The 25,635-nt window shown below is 41.2% G+C and overlaps 1 protein-coding gene across 1 annotated transcript; it reads right to left on the minus strand.

Annotated features, from left to right (window-relative positions):
- Window positions 1-1,613: 1,613 nt before the first annotated feature.
- On the minus strand, window positions 1,614-25,254 carry LOC311048342 (aminopeptidase N-like). The gene is made up of 20 exons (XM_084061574.1): window positions 23,779-25,254; window positions 19,602-19,744; window positions 17,402-17,541; window positions 15,580-15,706; window positions 14,284-14,438; window positions 11,806-11,919; window positions 10,990-11,133; window positions 10,435-10,500; window positions 10,142-10,207; window positions 9,570-9,748; window positions 8,798-8,877; window positions 7,844-7,980; window positions 7,007-7,062; window positions 6,383-6,530; window positions 5,535-5,626; window positions 4,678-4,788; window positions 4,277-4,444; window positions 3,553-3,693; window positions 2,671-2,752; window positions 1,614-1,925 (listed from the first exon to the last, which is right to left on the minus strand). The coding sequence occupies exons 1-20, from the start codon at window positions 24,399-24,401 to the stop codon at window positions 1,779-1,781; spliced, it is 2,919 nt and encodes a 972-aa protein (XP_083917700.1). The 5' UTR covers window positions 24,402-25,254; the 3' UTR covers window positions 1,614-1,778.
- Window positions 25,255-25,635: the final 381 nt, after the last annotated feature.

Consider the following 25,635-nt stretch of genomic DNA (forward strand, 5'->3'; position numbering starts at 1 on the left):
ACCGTGCCCTCGAAGAGGCCGGCGGGTGACACTTTTCGGTCTCTTTTCTCTTGTTCAGAGATTTCAGAGAGGTTGAGCCACCTAGCTCTCTCCTGGACAACATGCGTAGCCATGGCGCGCCCCGCGGCTTGGATTGCGGTTTTAATAAGCACCAGGATTCCATTGGAGATTTGGCGGAGCTCAGCCATTGTCTCCCGGATCGGAGTGTCCCCTGCCGCTCTGTAGAGCTCCGTGGCGGAACCCAGCAGGAGGGTTGTATAGGCTGTTTTGGTCGAGGAGGGAAAAATCGTGTCGCCCCTTGAGGCAAAAGCTGGCTCCAACGTTAGAGAGGAGACAGCTGCGGGAAGCCATTGGTAGGCTACTCCTCTTTTCATAAACGAGACATTGAGTGAGTTATATGAACAATTATTATTATTATTCCAGTTATTTATACTGATTCACCAATCCCACAGAAGGTTCCTTTGGTTGGCAGACCGGCTGTCAACTATTTTCTCAGACAAAGGGATCCTTCGGACAAACCCTGTACCACATGTATAAGTGAACTCACTGAACTCGTTCTCACTAATAACTACTTCAAATTAAAAAATGACCTTCAAACTATGGGCAGTACCACGGCTCCTACAGTAACTCTGCCAATCTTTACATGGAATTGCTCTCCTCTTGATGACAGTTGGCTTTACTGCGCCGCTTAATAATTTCTACAAGTCCTCAGCTTGACACTAGCCAATAGACCATATTCACACGGTGGCCATATTGCCATTAAGTCAATGAAATGCCACCCAGTTGCCACAGCAACTTTTTTCAATGTTAAATTCCAAAATGGCCGCCGTGTGAATATGGTCTCAGCCTGAGCCTTGTCGATCGGGTGGGTGTGTCAAATTGTCTACTATTGCAAAACAGCTGTTGTTGATCCCTGCTTTTTGTTTATTTTAACACGCCTACTTTTGTGTGTTGTGATCAGACCTGTCGTAGACCCACACGGGTCAAAACGTCGCCATAATAAAAACGTTTCTACTGGGATCTACATATCAGTGCGGACTTCCCTTCTTACTAGCTGCCCTTCACTGGCTGCCTGTGAGCTCCAGGAGTGATTTTAAAATTGTACTTATTACTTATAAAGCCCTGCATGGTTTGTCCCCTACTTATATCTCTGAAATGCTGTCCCCCCTCTGAGCGCATTCTTAGATCCTCAAATAAGGCCCTCCTTGAGGTCCCTTATACTCACCCAGTAACCCGGGGTGAACGGGCCTTCGCCGCCCGGGCACCTACGCTGTAGAACGCACTGCCGGTGTAGCTAAGGTTAGCAGCACCATCCATGCCTCTGTTTAAGTCACTTCTGAAAACCTACCTCTACACTAAGTGTTTTTCCGAATTGTTTTTTATATGATTGTATACACTGTAATGTTGTTTTTCTAATTTCATATTTTGCTTTGCTATTTTTGTTGTTTTTAATCTTGCTCTGTACGGCACTTTGGAACTTTGTTTGGAAAGGTGCTATTCATATAAAATTCATTATCATTATCATTCTTCTCCATTGAACAAATGACATTACAACGATTATCAAACATAACTTTTTTTTATTTTAAAATACATTTCTTTAAAAGCCTCCAACTTCAAACACGTCACATTAAAAAACATGTGAAAATAAATGGCTGGTTTCATCTTTAAATAAAATAGATTATACAAAATATTTGTGCTTTACATGTTAAATTGTATATCAGACAGTCAGATTTACAGACAAGGCAGTATTATGTGTCTCTTTTGGATTAATAAACAAGTTAGTTAGTCATGAACCATGTGAGGACCTGGTCTTTGTTTATGGCCACCCAGTCAATGTTAGCCTTAGTCCTTTCTAGAGCCTGGTCCAGGGCCGTGGTTGCTGAACCAAATCCACCTTCCGCGTTGTCCTCTTTAAACTGAAGCAACTGTGTGGCAAAAGATGAAGGAATGTCAATGAACATGACTACAGTATATTGAGGCCCATCAGAATATATAGATAGCAGCATTCTACAGTGAGATTATTCCACAAAATAAGAATAACTATAGTCCATACCCGGGGATGTGTGCACTCAAAATATTTACAAACTTTTAGTTATGTGTGTGTGGGCAAGGCGTTCCTATGAGTAGATGTCTGCCTAGCTGTGTCAGTTACAACACACACACACACACACACACACACACACACACACACACACACACACACACACACGGTGCAGCTCCACACGTTGTGATTCACAGAGAGTAGTTTTTGTCCGCAGCCGTGAGGCAGGTCGGACCCCCAGAGAAGGCTCCGTCTGCTCTCTCCCACAACCATGAGAAGTTGATGTTTAAGCAGTTTGAGCTAAGCTATGTGTGCTAATAACACAACCTGGATTTGAACATTGCTCGTGTGAATCTGCGCGCTAGTGCTACAGAAACAGGAGATAGACTCCTACCATATGGGGCATATGGCTCTGCAAGGCTTACTTACTTACTTGCAAATTAATATATACTAAAAATAAATGTAATCTAAATAAATAAATATATTTATAATTTATTTGAACATTTGACTCATTAGAAAAAGAAACATGTTTTGCTACTTGAGAGAGCACATGTTGTTTTGAACATAAATGTATATCATTACAGAAGCACTGGCACCATCTATTTTTACTCTAAATAAAGCAGCTATACCTGTTTATACTCAAACTCAGAGGAGAAGCGTTTCGTCACTCCGTTGATCAGGCTGCCAAAGGAAATGGCTCCACCTCCATAGCTGTCACAAGGGAAAGCAAAAAGCATAAATGTTGTTAAAACCTGCTAATCACTGCATTAGCCACCAGTGTTAACCATGGCCGGATGGCCATGGTTAACCGTTTTAACCGGTAACCGTTAAGAAATTGGTAACCGGTAAATTCTAACGGCTACGCTGTTATTTCTGGGTCGTTGATTTATATTCATTTTTCCGGGACGGGTTGGGGCGGGTTGGGCGGGTTATGAAAAAACCTGACCTGCACATCAGTAGAAGATATATATGGACCCCTATACTCGCTCATTGAAGATGTGGACCCTATACTCACTCATTGAAGATATGGTCCCAGTTTGCTCTGATGAAGTCCCAGGCCTGTCCAATTCTGTTTCTTTTTGTCAAGCGTTTTAATTTCAAGGACCCCCAGTTTGGTATGCAATTAGGCCAATGACCCCCATAACTCAGAGAGTGTGCAAATGGAACCAAATGGCCATTTGCACACTCTGAGTTACAGACACGTAAGGTTCCATTTGGTTCCTAACTATCAATCATTTATCATAGCTGGGGACCTCCTAGAACTCCTTCAAGGACCCCTAGGGCTCACTCACTCATTGAAGATATGGACCCATAGTGTGTGTCAGTATACTCACTCATTGAATATATGGACCCATATGTCAGTAAACTCACTCATTGAATATATGGACCCATATGTCAGTAAACTCACTCATTGAAGATATGGACCCTACTGTATACTCACTCATTGAAGATATGGACCCTACTGTATACTCACTCATTGAAGATATGGACCCATATGTCAGTATACTCACTCATTGAAAATATGGTCCCATTTTGCTCTGAGGAAGTCCCAGGCCAGAGGTTGTCCGATGGCGTTACTGGATATGTAGACGATGGTATAGGTGGCGTCCTGCTTACGAATCTTCTCTGGATCCAGACAGTAATCCAGATATCTGCAAATACATAACCCACAGAGGTCAAAGGTCAAGTCAAAACTAGTGTTCTCTCTGTGTGCACCATCAAAAATAGTACTGTAGACTCACTGTAAAAAAAAGCATGTGGACAATGATAATGCTGTTGCTAGTAATGCCATTAGGAATAATACTAATTAGATCAATTGTATTGTTGTACACGGTAGGAAACTTTGGTCACCAGTGCACCACAACAAAGAACAGGATATAGACAATAATGCAAACGTGGACCATACAAAGTAGTTTTCTGTATAGTGCAAGAACACACTGACAAGAGCAAACACAAACAGTAATTCAAATAGCTCAAATTGAATATTGAATAGTTGACATCCCCTAGAACAAACATGGGAAAGTTGTCTCATTCCACTGCTCTGCCACCAAAATGTGGAATGCCATGACACCATCCATTAAAGGACTGGTTTCTTTCAAAATTGGCTAAAATTAGCTAAAATATCCTTTTAGTTTGAATGTCTTACCGCGCCACGTGCTGTTTACACTTCTAATAAAGTATTCAATAAATCAAAAACCCTTCAGTTAACTCTGTGCTCAAATATGCTGTGCAGACCTGTTGAGCAGCCATGGCTGCTGGGTGCAGGACAGAGCATACATCAGCTTGTCCGCCTCGGAGGCGATGGTGGCACTTTTGTACATGGACCAGGCAAAGTCCCACTCCTCCACGCCCCCTGCTGCTATGGCACTGCAGTACACCGTATTCCTCAGGTTGGGGTGGATGCTGTGGATATATATATATATATATATATAGATGGTGTTTACAGCAAAGATAACCACAACTATAGTCATTACTGTACCTTAACGGTCTTAATGGGTTAACATCTAACATGGTGGAATGGAATAGGACAATAGATAGTAAGAAGGGAAAAGGGTTGAGCTAGAGAAGCTTCAGTAAAAAAAGATTTGGAATTTAAAGGAAAAGGAAAGGGATGGAGCCATGCTCTGTGAACATACGGGTTTGTATTGGGGTTATCCATCCACTCTCTGAACCAGCCAGTTACCAGCTCCTTACATCCCTCCACTCCGGTGCTACAGGCCAGGGAGATGGCGGTCACCTGGTTGTACCTGCAGAGGGAAGATCACTGAGGGAATGAGCAAAACTTCACACAGAAACCTCTTCTTATCTCCCTATTTTTTTTTTTTTACTGTTTGTGTTTTTTACCCAAATAAATTAACGCCCAGCTTGATCATGCTACAGCTTCACACAAAAGCATCAAAAGTAGCAGATCTGACTGCAATGTTTGACTGTAACAGCACTGTAAACATCGGCAAATTATTGCTAATTAAAGCTTGCTAGATGAAGATATTAATTTAATTGCTATCTTCTTATATTATTAAGTGATTATCATCTTTTCATGGTTTGCCACAATTCTCTCTCACACACCCTCTCTCTCTCTCTCTCTCACACACACACACCCTCTCCCTCTCTCTCTCTCTCTCTCTCTCTCTCTCTCTCTCTCTCTCTCTCTCTCTCACACACACCCCCCCCTCTCTCTCTCTCTCTCTCTCTCTCTCTCTCTCTCTCTCTCTCTCTCTCTCTCTCTCTCACACCCCCCCCCCCCCCTCTCTCTCTCTCTCTCTCTCTCTCTCTCTCAACCTCATATGTCTAAAACTGTTACTTTTCAAGATTCAAATTCAAAAGTTGCAGATCTGCTACTTTTGATGCCTTTGTGTGACGCTGTAGTATCAAGTAGGGTGTTAATTTACAAACAAAACTATATGGAGATAAGCGGTTTCTGCCCGACAGCAACAATATAGTAGCTATACCTGTATGGAAAAGCTGTATAATCTTTACAAGTAAATATCCTTACTGGTCAGTATGTCTCTCGGGGATGTTGGTCCAATTGGCTGTGAGGGTTTTGAAGTGGTGGAACAGAGGAGTGACCTGTTTCTTAATGTAAGCCTGGTGAATGAAAAGGCCTCACGTTTATAACATTTTCTATTTTTTTATGTTGATTAAAGAAAGACAAAAGCCTCAGGGAAAAGTTACATGAAGAGATATCTATCTACCATTTCATAAAGGAGGCACTCATGACCAGCATGAGATGAATTCTCATTCAATAGTAGCGGCTAGCCTATTAACTATTTATCTGGAACCGTTACTTACAATGTCTATGATCAATAAAACAGTGTTATTTTGTATATGGAGTTAATGGAGTCAGTCTGCTAAATATAGAGCAATTATCATAAGCTAACATCTTTACATTTGACTTTTTCCCTGGATTAAAACTATTGAAAGAGGGACATTTAATTATTACATTTACACTCAATAATAGGTCATAGCAGTGGTGTCACAGATAGAAAACCCATTCATTTTTCCCATAGAGATTTCCAAAAATATTTGTATTATATTATTTTAAGCCCGGAACCAAGCCATCCAGGCTCCTGGTGAATCATGACCATTAAACAGTGTAAAAAAAACATTTGAATATTTAATTATATTATATACAATATTTAATAAATACCCTTTCTTTTGTGGTTTTCAAATATTTTCTGACACAGAATCAAATGTTTTATGGTCATGATTCACCAGGAGCCTGGATGACTTGGTTCCAGGCTTAAAATAATTCATATAAATATTTTTCGGAAACCTCTATGGGAAAAATGACACCAAATGGTCGCCACTGCTATGCCCTATAGTTGAGTATTGTTTACCGACCTGCATGGGTCCGTAGACCTCACTGCGGTCAAACATCAGGTAGAAGTAGTCCAGGTTGCGGCTGGCCGTCGTCCAGGGCATGTACTCTCTCTCGTTAACCAGGAACTTGGTGGTTCTCAGGGCCAGCGTTGTGTTCAAAATCTTTGCCCTAGAAAGAAAGAACTCATCAGTGGTGGAAAGTAACTAAGTACATTTACTCAAGTATTGTACTCAAGTACAATTTTTGAGTTTTTCTTTTTTTTTTTACTTTACTGGAGTATTTTCAATCATTTTACTACTACATCTCAGAGACAAATATTGTACTTTTACTCCACTATAATCATTTGAAAACTTGAGTTACTAGCTCCTTTGTAGAATTAGTAGTTATTATTATGAAACCACTTCAGACCTATATATATAGGTGTTAGTCGACCTTAAGTATATTTTCATGCCTATACTTTTGTACTTTTACTCAAGTACATTTTGAATACCGGACTTGTAACAGACTATTTCTACAATAGGGTATTGATACTTTTACTTAGGTAAAACATGTGAGTACTTCTTCCATCTCTGGAACTCATATTCATATGTTGAACTCTTACCTTTAAAAGGCACAGTGGTGACATTATGAAACTATGTTCTCACCTTACGAGGTTAAAAGCATCGTCAATTATTTGAGCTCGGTTGATTACTGGGATTAGCTGAAATAAAATAATAGTAATAATTAGTCGAAGTCAGGTTTGGCAGACTGGCAGACATTTTAAAAGACCGTAACACTGCAGTTACAGTTAATTTCGTTGACTAAGACTATGACTAAATATACTGACAATTTCGTCAACAAATAAAAATGATGAAAATGTTAGGGAAGGACTAATGGACAAGAGAGTGGACTTTATGCTTGGCTGTGCATGGGTGTCACGCTCCGAAAATAACCGATCTACAAGCTCACTACGTGTCGCACAGCTAAATATAAATCAGGCATTACAACCCCATCAAGACCTGCCAAAATAACATTTTAGTCGACTAAATCAGCTGTAGATTTAGTTGACTAAAATCTTATAATATTTAACTTATAATATTAAACTAAAACCAGACTAAAAGTAAAACATTTCAGAAGAATAAAAATATGACTAAAACTACATGGAATTTTATTCAAAAGCTTATGACTATAAAACTATATATGTCCAAAACTGTTACTTTTCAGGATTCAAATCCAAAAGTATCAAAAATATACAATTGTATTGTAGATCTGCTACTATTGATACTTTTGTGTGACGCTGTAGTATGATCAAGTAGGGCATTAATTTACGAAAAACACAAAAAGTTAGAAAATGGAGAAAGGAGGTTTCTGCCCGACACCAACAATATAAAAAATGTGCTGTCAAAATGAACACTGCACTGCACTCTGGACAACAACAACAGTGAAGAACCAGGGCTGAAACACATACAAAGTGATAGAAGCACTGTGTGTTTTTTCTGTACCTGTGGGCTTGTTTGCAGCGTGTCAAGCAGTCGCTCCCAGTTGTCTGAGTCATAGTTCACTCTGTAGAAGCCAGATGTGTCGATGTTGGCCACTATCCAGTCATTGCTGTTGTCGGCCGTCATGTTTGTGTTGGTGTCTGATGTGGAATAGATTTGTAGTTTCAGCAAACACAACTGTAGAGCAGTGATAATTTTGACAGCAGATTTTGATATAGTCATATAGTCTTTTGAATAACATTCCATTTAGTTTTTGTCATATTTTAGTCATTTGGTTTCACTTTTAGTCTTGGTCTTAGATTAAATATTCTAAGATTTTAGTCGACTAAATCTACAGTTGATTTAGTCGACTAAAATGTATTTCGGCGGTGCCTTGATGGCGTCGAAATGCCTGATTTGTATATCGGCTACTGAAAATTGACTCACAACACATCTCGTGTTGTGAGCTTGTATATCGGCTATTTTCGGAGTGTGACACCCAAGCATGTGACAGGCAAGCATAAGATTACCGGTACTTGTCTTAGTTCTTCTCTTCTCCACTAGTCTAGTTTTTATTTGTTGACGAAATAGTCATAGTCTTTGTCATCATAGCTTCGTTTTTACTTAGTTTTCATCAGTGAAAAAAGGGTAGTCGACGAACATTTTTCGCCATAGTTTAAGTCGACGAAATTGACACTGCTGTGAAGAGAAAGCACAGCTGTGTAGATCACATCACCCACATTGTATGCACAGAGCTATGAGGCCATTTTCTCTGCATGAGTGTGAATTAAATATTAGATAAGATAATGTCAGTGTCAGGTGCAGGTGCAGGACAAACGGAAGATCAACATGGGTAAAATAATAAGGTCAGCAGCCACACACGCTTCAGTTTCGATCAAAAGATCAAAACGTAAACACTGAACAAGTGGAACATATTACCGGCATGCAGGTATTCCATTTACGTGAATTAAGTCTTACCTTCTTTTTTGTCGAGCCAATAGGTCTGCTTTTGCACTGCACCAGTCTTTATCCATTTAATGGGTACAATCCACTCATAACTAGGGACAGCACATACAGCGTACATTAATATACATGTTCATAATGCATACGTAGATATCAGTTATTTAACAGTCATGCACATAATACAGTATATGGAACATTATATAAAATACAGGTATAAAGTTAAAACATTCTGAAACGTTTTCCCAAACTAAAACTCGACTGAGTTATAATAAACTCCAAAAGCGTCGCGAAGCTTGTAGATCTGCTACTTTTGATACTTTTGTGTGACACTGTAGTGTGATCAAGTGGGGCCGTTAATTTAAGAAAAAACACAAAAAGTTAGAATATGGAGATAATAGGTTTCTGCCCGACAGCAATTATATTGTACATTCATACATTATAAAACAGTGGTTCCCAAACGTTTTAGCTCAAGAGCCAAAAGAGAAATTTGATGTCTCCTAGGGACCGAAACTAGTGAAAAATAGCAGATCTGCAAGCTCACAATGCGACGTGTTGTGAGCTTGTAGGTCGGCTATTTTCACTACTTCTTAAAAGTATTTTTTCCCCTCTAATTAAAGATTTTTTTTTCCTAATTATTGTTTTTAACTTGTGAAAATGTGGATTTATTTCGGAATCTTTTGAAAATCTGCTGAAAATCTGCTGAAAATCTGCTGAAAAGCCCATACAAATTGTTCCGTGACCCACTGTTTGGTAACAGTGTTATACAAGATAAATCACTGATTCCTACTTGAAGGGAGAGGGTCTGTCCACTGGAGAGTCTGGGTCCAACAGGAAGTGTTTCTGGGTGATGTGTCCTGTCCGCGTGTCGATGGTCACAACCGGGAACCCCATCTGGAGGATCCAGCGGTTCATGATGTCCTCCACAGAGTAGGGCAACCCCAGGCTGGGAGAGGTATTGTCTACTGCCTGTAGTACATTCACAATAGAACAGGAGATCATTCACTCTTCAACAGCTTTTGGGTCCCCTTTTTAATAATAAAAGAACACGCCTGCACACTGCTGATTTATTTAAAGGTTTCATGACATCAAATAAAAAAAAATGGGCTTCATCGCCTGGGGTTTTCTAAATACTTAGGCTCAGAAAAGTGCTGTGATTGGCCCGTGGACTTTGATGTCAAAGTCTATTAACCCCCCCCCCCCTCTCCTCTCCTCTTACAGTCCAACACATCTAACACAGCCAATGAACATTAATGACATTTATGTTGAAAACTGAAAAACTGAATAAAAGAAATAAATACAAAAAAACACTACAAAACAAATAATTGAATTGAATTATTTTTTGTTACAAAAAGGGGTTACCATTTGTAGATGCTCCCAGAGGTCTGTATAGACTGTGTTGTTGTAGCCGAACATGTCTAAGTAAGTCTGCGGAGAGATGAACAATGTTAATAAGGAAACAGGTGTGAGAGTTTAGTAAATTAGCAGGACAAAATACATATGCAACACAATATTAAAGCATATACAGTATAGTGTCACTATAAAACTGTATTTTGTCTAATCAGCAACTTCATGCTGTATAAAGATTGTTGAGGGTTAGGATTATGTTGCATGTTGTTTCAGACATGTTTCAATCTTTGTCCCATAATACTCACACCAAGTCCTTTGGAGAACACATCCTCCGTGATGAAGTCTGAGAGCATCCTGAGAACTGCAGCCCCCTGGAAAGAACATGCACTTATTTAGAGATCTTTCAGTTGTGAAGAAACACTCACACTCACTGTAATGGACCTTCAGATCAGCAACTATTAAACTTATCTAGAGACCTGTTCTTAAAGTATGACAGTATCTACTGTGACCTGTTATTACTATTCTCTTCCCTACATTTTTATCCCACGATTTTGAAACCCCATTTTTTGCACCCAGTGCCAATTGTCTGTGTAATCATGGGCACTACCTTCCCTCTGCCAACTGTGACCTGTTCTTAACTAACTTATCTCTTGTATTATGTATGTCTGACTGACTGACATACAGTATTTTCTAACTTTCAAAGAGAACTGAGTAAACAACTGTTGTCTACTGATGCAGATGCAGAATTTACAGAAGAGTTTGCAGGCTATATCTGTATGTGCAAGTGTGTATAAGTAGGAAAAAAAGAGAGGAAGAGAGCGTATCTGTTTTGTGTGTCTGTGACAATATTGTGTGTGTACCTTGCTGTAGGTGATGGAGTCGAAGAGTTCACTGATTTGTTCAGGTCTCTGGATTTCATCCTCTAAAGAGGACAGAGGATGAGAGGAAGCAAGGGCATCTACCCCCATCACGCCATGCACCGCATCCACAACTATCAGAGATTTCTGGAAGGACAACGCAGCACACGTTGCTGTTTATGGTTTTGCCTTAGCTCTGGTCCATAGCATTAGGAGTTCTCCGTTGTGCTATGTGACTGTGCGTGTATTTTCAGCCATTTGAACGGGTGCATAATGTGTACACTTCAGTCAAAATAAACTATATATGTTCGCTATACTCGCAGAAACAAAGACGGTTTTAACAATCCATCCGACAGAGAAATGTTTTATTCACTTCAGTGCGCCACCTACAGATCTCAATGGTGTTTTTCTATTTATCAAGATTTTGCACACAAATGGGGGTCTGAAAGTCTTCAGAGGCTTTCAACAACGGACAACCGTCTTTGTTTCTGTGTGTAGCGAACATACGTGTATCGTTTATCTGAAGTGTACGCATCGTGCCTCCGCAACTCCTGTTCAACTGAGGAAAATACACGTACAGTCGCATAGCGTTAAGGAGAACTCCTAACACTATGGACCAGAGCTATTTTTGCCTGTTGAGTAGTTAAGACAACTGCCTTTGAACCCACATGATAACTAATGATGATGATGATGTTTTTTATTTACAAAGGACTGCAATTCATTAGTGGGGGAGTTTTGGATGGTGCCTGACAGAAAAGTTTCACTTTGGGTATGTGTCACTTTCATAAGGTGATATTTATGAGAAACAGCAGGACTTACAACTCCCCATGTTGGTTCAGCAGAATCGGCTCCCAGATATGAGACATAGGTGGCAAAGCCCTCGTTCAGCCACAGGTCATTCCACCATCTCATTGTCACTAGATTCCCAAACCACTGAGGACAAACATGGTTAGATTAGAACAAATGTACCATAATGACAATAATAACTAGACGCGTCGCAATTGGCAATTGCAAAGTGTGGTTGCGCCGACGCGGTCGGGACTCCAGTAATACGCCGGGAGGAATACCGTCGGAGACTGTGCATAGATCACGTGTACCGATTTGTGTGAGATTTGGAAAAAAATTGAAGGAAAAGGAGCAAAAAGTGTGTTTTGAAGAAAATTCAAAATGGCGGAAAATCTATCCTGACGCAAATGGGCGTGGCCTATATGGAAAGATGCGTCGTGACCCAAGAAATCCAGGGAAAAAGAAATTTTGATTTTACGACCATTTGATTTTACGACCATTTTTCAAGAGTTATAGGCCAAAAGGTAAAGGGGGCTTATTATAGCGCCACCATGTGGCCGACTGGTGTGATTATTTTCTTAATAATTTTTCAAAAAACTATTAACGTCCCCTCCAAGTCTTGTAACTGTAGCCTTTACGGTTTCCGAGAAAAAAATACTTGAATGGGAGTTTTTGCAATTCCCATTAAAGTGGATGGGGAAATTTAATGCACTAATAAATCAATATAAAAAAATCTATCCTGACGCAAATGGGCGTGGCCTATATGGGGAGATGCGTCGTGACCCAAGGAATCCAGGTGAAAAGAAATTTTGATTTTCGGACCTACGGTTCAAGAGTTACGGGCCAAAACGTAAAGGGGGCTGTTATAGCGCCACCATGAGGCCGAATGGTGTGATATTTTTTTAAATAATTTGGGACTTAATTATGAATTTTCCCTCCAAATTTGATAACTCTAGCTCTTAAGGTTTCTGAGAAAAAAATACTTGAATTTGAGTTTTTTCACTTTTCCATTAAAGTGAATGGGTGAATTTAATGCACTAATAAATCAATATCAATTAAACTATTTAACCAATCTCTTAGCAAAATACAAGCACACGATTCCCGATTTAGACGGTCATTTTGATATATGGCACAACATTAGGGGATAAAAACTGTGGGAGGAGATGCGGTTTGAAATATTGTTTATCTTGAAGAAGTGGAAGAAAGCTATAGAGTACTATAGTCTGGTTGCCCTGTTAGGGCAACCACACTAATAATAATACCTGGAATTTATATAGCACTCTTAAGTACTCAAAGACGCTGTGTGTGTGTGTGTGTGTGTGTGTGTGTGTGTGTGTGTGTGTGTGTGTGTGTGTGTGTGTGTGTGTGTGTGTGTGTGTGTGTGTGTGTGTGTGTGTGTGTGTGTGTGTGTGTGTGTGTGTGTGTGTGTGTGTGTGTGTGTGTGTGTGTGTGTGTGTGTGCGTGCGTGCGTGCGTGCGTGCGTGCGCTCTTTCAGTCAGGACAACTCATGAATGGATAAAATATTTTTATTGAATATAAAATGAGCAATATATTTATTTTGGTTTGCCAATGAATTGGATCTGCTTTTAGGTACTCTGAGAAAGCACATTACATGTCCCTACCAATAGGGACTCCGAATCCCCAGTACATAAAAGTAGATCCAAAACGACAGGTGGTTGCTGAGGTGGTGAGGTGAGCAGCAAGTTTTAAAGCAGCAGCAAACAGCAAGCAAGGAATGAGCAATGCAACTTCCCCATTTAAATAAGGTGCTCTATAATGAAGTGAGTATATGTTATCGGTTGAGAATAGAAGCATGGAGCTGAGACTGACCAATGTTCGGCAAATTCTAGATTTAGTTTTTGACGGTGTAGCCGCTCCTATAAGTGGGTTTGGGACAAGACCGTCGTGAAAATTTGTCTTTCCCTGTACTGTGATTGGCTGACTCTATTCACACCCTTTTCGCTGTACCGTGATTGGCTGACTCTATTCAGACCCTTTGCTTTGATTGGCTAGCGAGACGCATGATGAAATTAATAATCTATAAATATCACCACGCACTTCAAAAAAATGTTTTTTTTGTGAGCTTCCATCACTGTGATGACCACTGTTGTTTCTAAATAACACCGCTCACTTCACACTGGGTGTGATTTTTAAATAACATTATAATTTTGATCATAAGACCCAATTACTGAATGTCAGTCTCCAGGTTTTCTTCATGTGTATGACACTGATTTACTATGACACTGTGCATGGCACATTAGGAGTCCACTATAGGACAGTTGTTCTCAAGTGTTTTATTTTCAAGGACCCCCATTGCTCTCAGAGTTAGACCTGTAATGGTCATTTAGGGATAGCTCTTAGTGTTTGTCTACTCATTTTGTATGTCCATGGCAAACATAGTATTTTGACAAAAATGTCCACTACAAGCCAGCATGGCGATGACCCCTGACCACACTCAACGCTCATTTAACTCGGACTAAAGGCCTTTTCAAAGGAGCATAAATACTGTACCATGTGGGCCAGCTCATGGGCGATGACTGTAGCCACCCATTCCTTGTCTCCGTTAGAGGACATGCTCGGGTTGTAGAGGAGGGCTGTCTCTCTGTAGGTGATCAGACCCCAGTTCTCCATCGCCCCAGCACTAAAGTCAGGCAGAGCGATCTGGTCTGAAACATGGAGGAAAACCAGTGTTGCCATGCTTGCTTATTATTATAAGCAACTCTGGGCTTGTTTTTCTGTAAAGTCGCTTGTAAATATTGCGGGGTTGTGTTTTTTTGGGCTTGTTTCTAAAGTGTAGTTACTTATTTGGGCTTGTTTCCTAATGTTGTTTATAAACCTGTGGTTCTTAAACATTTTCAAAACACAAATCTAGAATGGGGGGGACATACAAGATTTATAATAACGTGGCTAGTGTCTTTGCACCAAAGTTTGATTTGAACTTGGATGTCAACACATTCGGTGACTATTTGAAAAAGAAGCTGGGTCGGGATGTCAATATCTGGAAAATCGAGTCTGCAGCAGGAAGTAGATTCAGCTCCTTTTGTGTCTCCGCTGAATGTAACGATGTAGCAGATATGACCCGCAGCTGTGGCCAGCTGGGTCTTTTATCCGGCACTACAATGAACCACGCCGCCCTATAGAGTCGCTCGCACGGATGGACCCGAGGGATATCCTCGCTCTCAGAGCATACGACTTCTTGGCTAGATCATTGTATGTCTACAGCAGATGCTCATGCCTCCCTGGATAATATAGAGATCATGTATGGGCTAGCCACTTCTGATCATGCCAATTGCTATGATGATTAATGTCGAGAATGTAACCCAGCTGACTGTCACTGGCAGTGCTGTTAACACAGGGAAGCTGGATTGGACAAAACTGACCAAAGCGGTCCTTCCTGAATCCATTATGTCTGTACTGTTGGTGCCTGTCCTTAAAGACAAGGCTGGGAAGCTAAATCAACCGCTTACCCGGAATCAGGTCGCGGGGGTAACAGTTCCAACAGAGACTTCCAGACTTCCCTTTCCAGAGCAACATTAGCAACTTCCTCCTGGCGGATCCCGGGGCGTTCCAAGGCCAGTGTGGAGATATAATCCCCCCAAATAGCATGGATAATTATACACCTATTGCCCTTGCAGTGTTTTGTCTAAAATATTGGAAATAATCCTCCTAACTAGGCTGGAGATGTGTGTTCTCACTAGTCACTACTGATAATCAGTTTAGGTTCAAAAGAAAACATAGCACTGATGTATTCACTCCGATCATTTTGCAATGTGAGACTAGCAGTACTTAGAGAACGAGAGTTCTTACCTGATTTTGTCAAGGGATAAGTGGAGTTGTAGTAGCCTTCAAAGAAAGACAGTATGGGGCCTGTCTTATTCAGCGCGTAGTCTCCTTGACCCTCTAGTATGGCCTTCTTCCGAGCCCATATCCTAATCTGAATACACAACCATGAAGCAATATTTCACCAAATGTACAGTACCAACTTTTTAACAGACCTTTCAAAGACATTATATACACTCAATATTGTAGCAACATGTTAAGAGTAAAAATCTAATTCTTCAAATAGTTTTTGTAAAGTCTTCAACTAGAAAAGTATTATTCACCAAGTTTATACACTCATCTGCATAATGCCCAGTAGAGGGCGATATTTAGTTTGAACAAAATACTGAAGGGGCATTTCATCTGAAAATATACAGTAATTCTAATTATTGCAATAGTGCATAGCAGTGGGAGCCATTTTGTGGTTCCACCGATAGAAAGCCCATTCATTTTTCCCATAGGGATTTCCAATAATATTTTTATTAATTATTTTAAGCCTGGAACCAAGCCATCCAGGCTCCTGGTGAGTCATTCATAGCCATAAAACATTTGATTCTGTGTCAAAACAAATTTGAAAACTGCAAAGAAAAGTTTTTTTTATAAAAAAAATAGTTTATAATATGATTAAATATTTAAAAAAAAATTACAAAATCGAATGTTTTATGGTGATTCACCAGAAGCCTGGATGGCTTGGTTCCAGGCTTAAAATAATTAATATAAATATTTTTCGGAAATCTCTATGGGAAAAAGGAAAGGGCTTTCTATCTGTGGAACAATAAAATGTCCGTCTATAGCCATGGTTCACATGACGCTCGTTTGCCACAAGCGTCATGGAGCCGAGAGTCCCTGGTTTTCGATTTACATTAAATGAGTTACATTGCCAACTCTCACATGTACATAAACGTTCAGATTTCAAATATAAAGTGCTTACCCAAGTGCCACGGATGTTACAAGGCGTACCGTGATAAGTACCTGTATCTCCCGTATTGTTCAATAAAAAGCATTTTAATCCGATCGCTGGCCATTTTATCCAAATGTTCTCTGTTGCTTTCAACTATGCGACACTAATGGTTGGGAGGTGTATTGCACTCTGATACATTACAAAAAAAAAAAAAAGAAAAGAAAATGGCCGGCGATCGGATTAAAATTCTTTTTATTGAACAATACGGGAGATACTTGTAACATCCGTGGCACTTGGGAAAGCACTTTATATTTGAAACCTGACCTCATGTTTCAGGGCTAGTCTGTCCACTATGCCCTATTGCATGTTGAGGGGCCTCTCTCTGTAAAGTGCCCCTCCAAAAGCTTTTTCAGCTTATAGACCAATTATTTGTTTACTAACATTGAGCCTGGACGCACAGGTGATTATTTCACGCAATCAATTCCCAACCTGTTTCGGGGTGCACTGGTTTCAGCACACCCCAACCCCCTCTTGTGTGTGTTGGCTAGTGAGACGCGTCCTAACGAGACCTGATATAATGGGTTTCGTTGCACGCAGCCAGTATGACGTCGTCTGTTAAGGGGTCTATTGCTCATACAGGTTGCCACAGCTCGACCCGACAGCTGCAGTAACCCACATGGAGGAGAGATATGCGCTCAGAGGAATGCCCGGCTACTACAGTTTATTTGTGAAATTGAGAAAGAATAGCTGTCGTGTTGAGGTGGAAACGTGGCTCTATACAGTACAGTGATACACAATAAGGCTACAATAGTGGTTCTCGCCTTTCCATGGTAAAATTTACACCTGGCAGAACCAGTTAACTAGCTGGTTTAATAGAGAAATACTACTGCACAATGTTTGTAAGTTTACCAGAACAGCATCTCCTGGTGGAGAGCTGATGAATCCGAAATCACAAACGACGAAGGCCAGCAGGTAGGTGGACATGACCTCGGTGGGCCCAAAATTGGTCCTAAGTAAACTCTGACCCTCCATAGTAACGTTGAGCGTCCCTGTATGGAAATAAGGACACAATGTTAGTGGAATAGAGTAGAGCAGTTATTACAAAAGGTCTCAAACTACTGTACATGTAGTACCTAATTGAAAATTAGGTACTACTGAGTGAGCTTGCAGATCTGCTACTTTTGAAAAATTGTGATTTTCTTTTGCAAATATTTGATTATTATTTTTTCTTTAAGGGAACATTTGCAACTCAAATCTTTGCTTCTGGGGGGCCCTGCAACACAATATTTTGGGATGGGGGTCAGTGGTGCTCCAACTTTTTCATGTCAAGGACCCCCAAAATGATATGTACAGTACTTGGCCGCCGACCCCATCTCAAAATATTTTGTTCCAGGGACGAATACCAGAATAAGCTGTTTGGTGAATGTCTAAACCAGGGGTCTTCAACAGGGGGTCCGGGACCCCTAGGGGGTCCTCGGAGTTACTACAGGGGGGCCGCCATGATAAGATATGTTTTACCTTAAGCACTTGAACCCTAGCATCCCTTCTCTGAGGAGAACATTAGCCAAAAATAGCAGATCTACAAGCTCACAACGGCGTTGTGAGCTTGAAGATCGGCTATTTTTGGTATAGTATAGGTGTAGAGGAGGGGAGGAAGCAGACCAAGTAAAAAAGAAAAAGTTTAATCTGAAACACAATTTTATACAATATAGTAGGGGTCCCTGCTTCATGTCTCTCTCAGCAAGTGGGTCCTTGGCCTGAAAAAAACGTTGAAGATAACTCACAAATAGATTGAAACCAATATTTTATTCATTATGTAAATACAAGTATGAATTTTATCTTGGCGTTCAGAGCCCCCTGGTGGTGGTGGGATGGCGGTGGGAGCAAACAGGTACATCTCAACCAATCTGGGAACCCATCGCCAAATGAAAAGGAAAAACAGCACCCTCTGCTGTTTTTGACTATCTCAGTTGGCTCTGGGAGGAAGTCGACGTAGCACACGTACGCAAGGAAACCGGGGTTTTGGTCTGCCTTCAGCCTTTCACTTCCGGTGGTGCGACTATGTTTTCATTCCCACTAACAATATTTCTACACAGAACACTAACACCACTTCTCCCAGAGAACATGGATCGTTTTGGTTATAAGCCCACTTGTTATGATGAAAGAGCAAGCTAAAATGTGAATATCTTTCCGTGGTTTTGTCTGCTCCGAGGACGCTATTGTTAAATGAGTTTAGGTTTGTTTGGAGTGGGGAAGGATCGGCGGACACGTAAATCCCGCCCACTACATTTGATTGGGTAAAGCGCGGCCTGCTTCCTGATCTGAAGGCACGCCCACTTGTAGGCCAGTGCGTACGCGATATGACGAACCCCCCCGACAGATTCAAACGCAGAGCAGAATCTGTTCTTTTTTTTTTCCTAATTTTTTTTATCCCACGATTTTGTAACCCCTATTTTTTACACCCAGTGCCAATTGTCTATGTAATCCTGGGCACTACCTTCCCTCTGCCAACCTAGGGAGGCCAGGGCCGAGCTCATGCCTCCTTCAATGCATGAGAGCCAACTGACAGGGGAGAGTTTCCCTGGTTGGAAGCAGAATCTGTTCTTGAGAGATTACATCTCAACAGACCAGGGACACTGACAGCAGGAGGAAGAGCAGAGACTGAGGTGTGTTAAAATAACCCGCCAAATTGGTCAGCTGATTGCCACGTCAGTGTATGTATGACACATGGGTCTAGGCTCAACACTGTTGTAGAGTGTAATAACACATCTGTATACATCCACATAATAATGCATGTGTGAAACCTCTAGAGCAGGGGTCTTCACCGTTTATCAGGCCAAGGACCTCTTAGCTGAGAGAGAGATGAAGCGGGGACCCCCCATACATACATATTGTATACAATTGTGTTGCAGATTAAACTTTTTATAGTCAATTGGATTCATTCTAATGTGTATTTTCAGATAGTTAACCTTTTAAACCCTCAATATTTAGTCAACTTGACCGTTGGCTCTGTACTTGGTCTGCTCTTTTTCCCTCTACAACGGCGCTGCGAGGCGTTGGGAGCTTGTAGATCGGCTATTTTCACGGAGGATTAAAAATGCAAACTTACAGATGTCCATGGCGTTGCCTAGCGCTACAGTTTCATGGGGGTGGACCAGAGTCATGTGGAAGACAGCTTTCATAGCGGGCTCATCAAAGCAGGGGAAGGCTTTCCTGGCATCTGTGGGCTGCATCTGAGTGGTGGCCAATACTCTGCAATAAAGAATAATGTAAATACAGTAGTACACAACAAAACCATGTGTTAATTTAACTCTGAAAGTGTTTCTGACTTACATTAACACTAAGGATTTTTACTGTATATTACATTCAGAATTGTCTTTCTGCTTTATCACATATGAGAGAGAGAGAGAGAGCGAGAGAGAGAGAGAGAGAGAGAGAGAGAGAGAGAGAGAGAGAGAGAGAGAGAGAGAGAGAGAGAGAGAGAGAGAGAGAGAGAGAGAGAGAGAGAGAGAGAGAGAGAGAGAGAGAGAGAGAGAGAGAGAGAGAGAGAGAGAGAGAGAGAGAGAGAGAGAGAGAGAGAGAGAGAGAGAGAGAGAGAGAGAGAGAGAGAGAGAGAGAGAGAGCATTTAAACATGCAGTGCAAGATCCCAAGTTAGTCTCAAATCCAGATTGATGCCTGCGGCCTGCCTGTATACGTACTGCCAAGCCACCAGGGCACCCACACAATTAAGCTCTCATCTTAACTGTGATTAATGTTGAAAATGCTCTTCTTCACATTGATTCCACCTTTCGTTTGATTCCTCAAGCAGTTCACTGTTTCCCAAACAGTGGGTTGGGTCCCATCTTTGCTACTTTGTTTCCTACATTAAAAAATATAATATTTCAAAAGATTTAAAAAAGTTTAAACAAAATAAATCAACTTTTCATCAATTAAAAACAACAGTTTTTCAAAAGTATTTCATGAATGAAATTAAACAATCTAATCATTTCCATCAATAAATGTAAAAATAAAGTTTAAAATTAGTAAAAATAGCAGATCTGCGAGCTCACAAAGCGGCGAGCTTCGGAACCACTGCTGGAGCGACGCAGTACAACCACTGGTTTGTACTGAGTGCGGATACTGGGACAGCAGGAGCAATTCATGGAGATTTTTTGTTTTTGTCACATTCCTAAGCCAATAATTTGATGACCGGCAGAATCTCCGGTAGGAGACTCAAAGAGTCTCCATTGATTCTCCTACCGGAGACTCCACCGGTCATCAAATTATTGGCTTAGGAAAGCGACAAAAACTAAAAAAAAACTCCATGAATTCAAGGCTTCATGGGGTGTGTAATTGATAGAAAAAAAGTTCATATTTGGGTGAACTATCCCTTTAACCACTAAACCAATGTTAGGCAACTACAGGTGGTCCATGGGCCAGAACTGGCCTGCCAGCGATAATTTATGGCCGGACAAATGATTTTGTAAATCATTTACAATATATGACTGATAGATTCCAGGTGAGGCCAGCAATGTGTCCATGTGTGTCCTGACCCTGAGCAAGACTCTTAACCCCTAATTGCTCCCCAAGCGCCGTAGAATGGCTGCTCACTGCTCCTAGTCTGCAGTGTTGCCAGATTATAGGCCACACAAGCACTTTAAAGGAGACACACCATGAATTTAACTTTTTTTTTTTTTTTGTATTTTTTGGGCTCCCCATTGTCTCTTGTACCCCAAAAAATATATTTTTTTAACATTCAGTCATTCATTCTCATTTCAGAGATTTTCAGAATGGGCGTGTCTAAACAGGCCATCTCAGAATGGCAATGTTTGCTTACATCACGAAACTTTCTGCCCATGTATTTTGACAGACAGAATTGCTCAGTAGCACCCCTCTGCCCAACAGGACGTTTTGGTATTGCAGCTGAAAGTGCTTTATAAGCCTGAGAGAATTGACTTGGGATGAGTATATCTGAGTGTTGATTTAGGCTCAAACCTTTTGAAAATGGTTTGAGGGACATATACCATATGATATTAAATATCAAATATTTTTTTTAAATTCATGGTGTCTCCTTTAAACCTATGCATTGAATATTTGGAAATTGCCGATCGACAAGCTCACAACGCGTCACGACGCATAGTGAGCTTGTAAATCTGCTACAGTATTTTCCAAAAAAGAAATTGCAAAAATGTGGAATATTTGTGAAACATTTTCACAACACAAATCTTGTATGGTGGGCCACAAAATAAGCAACTACACTTTAGAAACAAGCCCAAATTCTTAATGAATTGAATACACAGAACAGCAATGGAAACAAGCCCCAGGGATTTTTGTGTTATCCTTTGAACAATCGTTGTAAATCATACCTCTGTACTAATTGCAAACTGTTAATAAAGTGTTCAATCAATCAATTAACCCGCAACTAACAATATTTACAAGTGACTTAACTGAACAAACAAGGCCAAAGTCGCTTATAATAAGCAGACATGGCAACACTGATAGGATGGGTAAATGCAGAGGACACATTTCACATAATGTGCACAGATAGATAGATAGATAGATTCAAGTATTTTTAAAGTGTCCTGCACCACAAGATGCCCAGCCCATGTCCCACATGATGCTATAATGTCCACATAGAGAATCCTCCTCCTAAAGAATGCTTATCATACTTTTATCTAATTTATGTTGAGAGTGAATGGCACGCCACATCACAAATCAGGCAGTGAGGAGGTGATAAGGCAACCAATAGGTAGGAGGTAAGCTCTCAAGACAGATTCAGCAGCACATTTTGCAGATGGGTTCCCAGATTGGGTAGGATGTGGCTTTGCAGCTTTGCATTAACGATACCGGATAGCAAGAACGCATACTTTAGTTTTCCATTTTTCTTTGAAAGCTGTTTTCACCGTCAACATTCCTCTTTAGACCTTTTGGATGAAAAGGTTCACATGCTCTCATGGGAAAGTGTTTCACATGCCTTAAAGTTTAAGGCAGAGAGAACTGCTGTAGCTGTTTAAGGCTTAAACAATACACCATTTGTCTATGTATCTAAGAAGAGACCTTGAAAGAGCTTGTTTATCTCTGTTCGAAAAAGAAGGAATAGCCTACTATAACTGTCTGTCTCCAGATAAAATGTTCTTTTTTAACTTCAATGGACTATGTCCTAAGTGCCACATTCAAGGATGTGGTCTGCACAGAATGATTACACAAGCCTTTATATCTGCATCTGTAAGGTTTGATTACACACAGCTCTATCAGTTTGCAGTTAAACCACACACATCTTTAGTTTATTAACTTTTATAGTATTTAACATAAGTGTGTTGCAAGTTCACGTCCTTAAATTAGCCATGGATTATATGGCTTAGAAAAAGTGTCCTGTGGCCAAACGTATTGCTGCCTCTGCACTACACATTAACCGTCACTGCTTTATAGCTCACTTTAGCTGTGCATGTTGTAAGTTTATATTGTTCTCAAGACAGAGAGAGAGAGAGAGAGAGAGAGAGAGAGAGAGAGAGAGAGAGAGAGACATCATCTATTGAGACATTTAGATCGTGTCAAAGGTTATGTCTCACCTAGACAAAGGATCTGACAAAAATGTTGACCTGAAGTGAAGGTCGAGATTACATTTATCCCCTGAGCAAGCAGGCAGGCTCCATTAGCTTGTTGGTAAAAAAAATGTCAGCACTTGCACAGAGATCTGGGCTCAAATCCGGGGTAGAAGAGGAAAGTTACATAGTGCAGCTTTAATGGGATTTCACAGAACTTCATTTCAGTCTAATTCTTGTCGTGTCTTTTTGTTTTTTTTGTTTTAAACCCACAGAAGAGTTTGATTCCCTCACTGGCAAAAAAAATATAGATTGTGCACTACAGACTACAACTACTATTACTACCAACACTACCATTACTACAATAACACTACTACTACTATTACTACTGTTCTGCTGCTACCACTACAATTAGGCTACTACTAAGAGCAGACAGTTTAACTGAGCATGTTGAGAGAGAGAGAGAGAGAGAGAGAGGATTTATTTTCAGTTAATGGGATTCCACAGAACTTCATTCAGTCAGACTACTATGACTACTGATGCTACAACTACTGCTGCTGCTGCTGCTACAACTACCGTATATTGTAAACTATAAATCACCTGAACCAAACTAAAGCTAAACAACAAAATTGGACAAAACAATCACTAAAGAACTATATTATGAAAATAAATGCCTGAATGCACTTCCCCAAACGGATTAAACCAAAGCAAGCCATACCAAAGAAGATATTAAACTGTAACACATATAGTTCTACCGTACTTACTTCTTAATCCCATCCTCCATGTACTCGCTCCTATAGAATCCCCCCAGGTCGTCGGCCAGCTCTCCGATAAACTCCGTGTACATCCGGTAGGACTTCCCCACCTCCAGTTTACTTGTCAGCTGGACCACCAGGTACTGAGTGGGGACCTCCAGCCAGGTCCTGCTGATACCCGGCGTCGTGGCTCCGTCCAGTCCCGCCAGCTCGGCCAGATGCGTCGTCCCGCCCAGCTGTGTGAGGTTGAGCTTGTTGGAGTGGATGAGGATGAGGTCGGTCTCTCTCAGGCAGGTGAAGCGCACCGTGGAGAGGCCGCTGAAGATGTACATGCCCTTGTCGTCGGGCACCAGCCGAGGCCACAGGGTCACGTCGTAGGAGAACGGCGACAGGGCGGTCGGAAGACGGTACAGCTCCCAGGGTTCCTTGGGGCCGGAGGGGGTGGTGGAGGGAGGGTTGGTCGTGGTGGCAGGCGCAGCGGTGGTGGCAGGTGTGGTGGGTTCCACATTCTCGTTCTTGGCCTTCTCCTGAGTGTAGACCACAGCGAGCGCGATGATGGCGGACACGGCCGCCACGGCGGCAACGGCGGCGACCAACGCCACCACCTTGCTGACGTAGAAGCCTTTACCCATGATGATGATGATGATGATGCGGTCAGTTGGAGAGTAATAATAACGACGATACAAAGCTTTGTCTCAGGGAAAGTTCTCCAACAACAGCTTTCAACCAGATAGGGTCACACTCACTGCTGCTGTCAGACCCACAGGTGGCTAATCATTAGTCAAAGTCTTTATCAAAAGAATGGGAGGGAGCGCTTTAGACTTACTGCGAACAATACTCTGTCATCTCAGCCTTCGCTAGAAGTCGCAGGAGTCAACCTCAGGTGTCAGAATGGAGAAGCTTCAAAGCCACTCTGATGTTGTTGCCCTCTAGATCTTGCCAGAGTGACAGCCAGAGAGCAGAAAGGGAGAGGAGGAGGAATCCGCTGCATATTTATGGACACTGATTTACGTCCGACAGATAACAAACAACCCAGGTCATCCCTCTGGGTTGTGACAACGACGGGCAGAAAGTTCAAAAACAGGTGTTGTAAAAAAATAGAGGGGGAAAAAAAAAATCAATGTGATAAGAGCAATGTCCTATCTGTGTGAACTTTATACCCCTGGAATGGCTCATCTTAAAACTAAACTCTTTAAAACCAAACTCTTTGAAAGCCATTGTAGGGATTATACAAACTTCAGCTGGTCAAAAATAAATCCCGGGCTTTCCAGAGGAGTATTTCACCCTTTCTGTGTCCCAGTCCTCATTCTTCTTCAGTGGGTCAGATTCTTCAAGAGATTTCCCCTGCAGCCAGTTAGTTCCATAGATATCTGGCTGTAACGCATCTGTGTTTAATTACACTTCCTAGAAAGCTGCATTCAATGTACTTCAGTTTATAAAGCAACTAGGTAACTTGAAGCCTTCATAGTGGATGAATGAGACAGAGAGGAGGTAGTCTAGTCCGTTCAGGAGGAAGGTGGAATCCTTTCTGTTTACTCTGGTCTGTAAACTTTGCAGACTCGGGAATATCTGGGACTGGGAGGGCCCAAATGTTAAGTGTACTTGTGTGTGACTCGCACACACACACACACACACACACACACACACACACACACACACACACACACACACACACACACACCCCTTCTGCCTGCCATTCTTCACAGTGGATTCTGAAACACAAATACATAGATATACATAGATATGAAACAAGGTTTTCCACATGCAGTGTGAAACTACATTAAACACGTTGTTCAATTTTTTTGCCATGTTCAGGTACAGTGTTACAGTGACATGACACGCTTAATATTTTGTTGATACGAACTT

The sequence above is a fragment of the Gymnoscopelus microlampas genome, assembly GCF_963454915.1.
Source record: "Gymnoscopelus microlampas genome assembly, chromosome: 1".
Taxonomy (NCBI): Eukaryota; Metazoa; Chordata; class Actinopteri; order Myctophiformes; family Myctophidae; genus Gymnoscopelus; species Gymnoscopelus microlampas.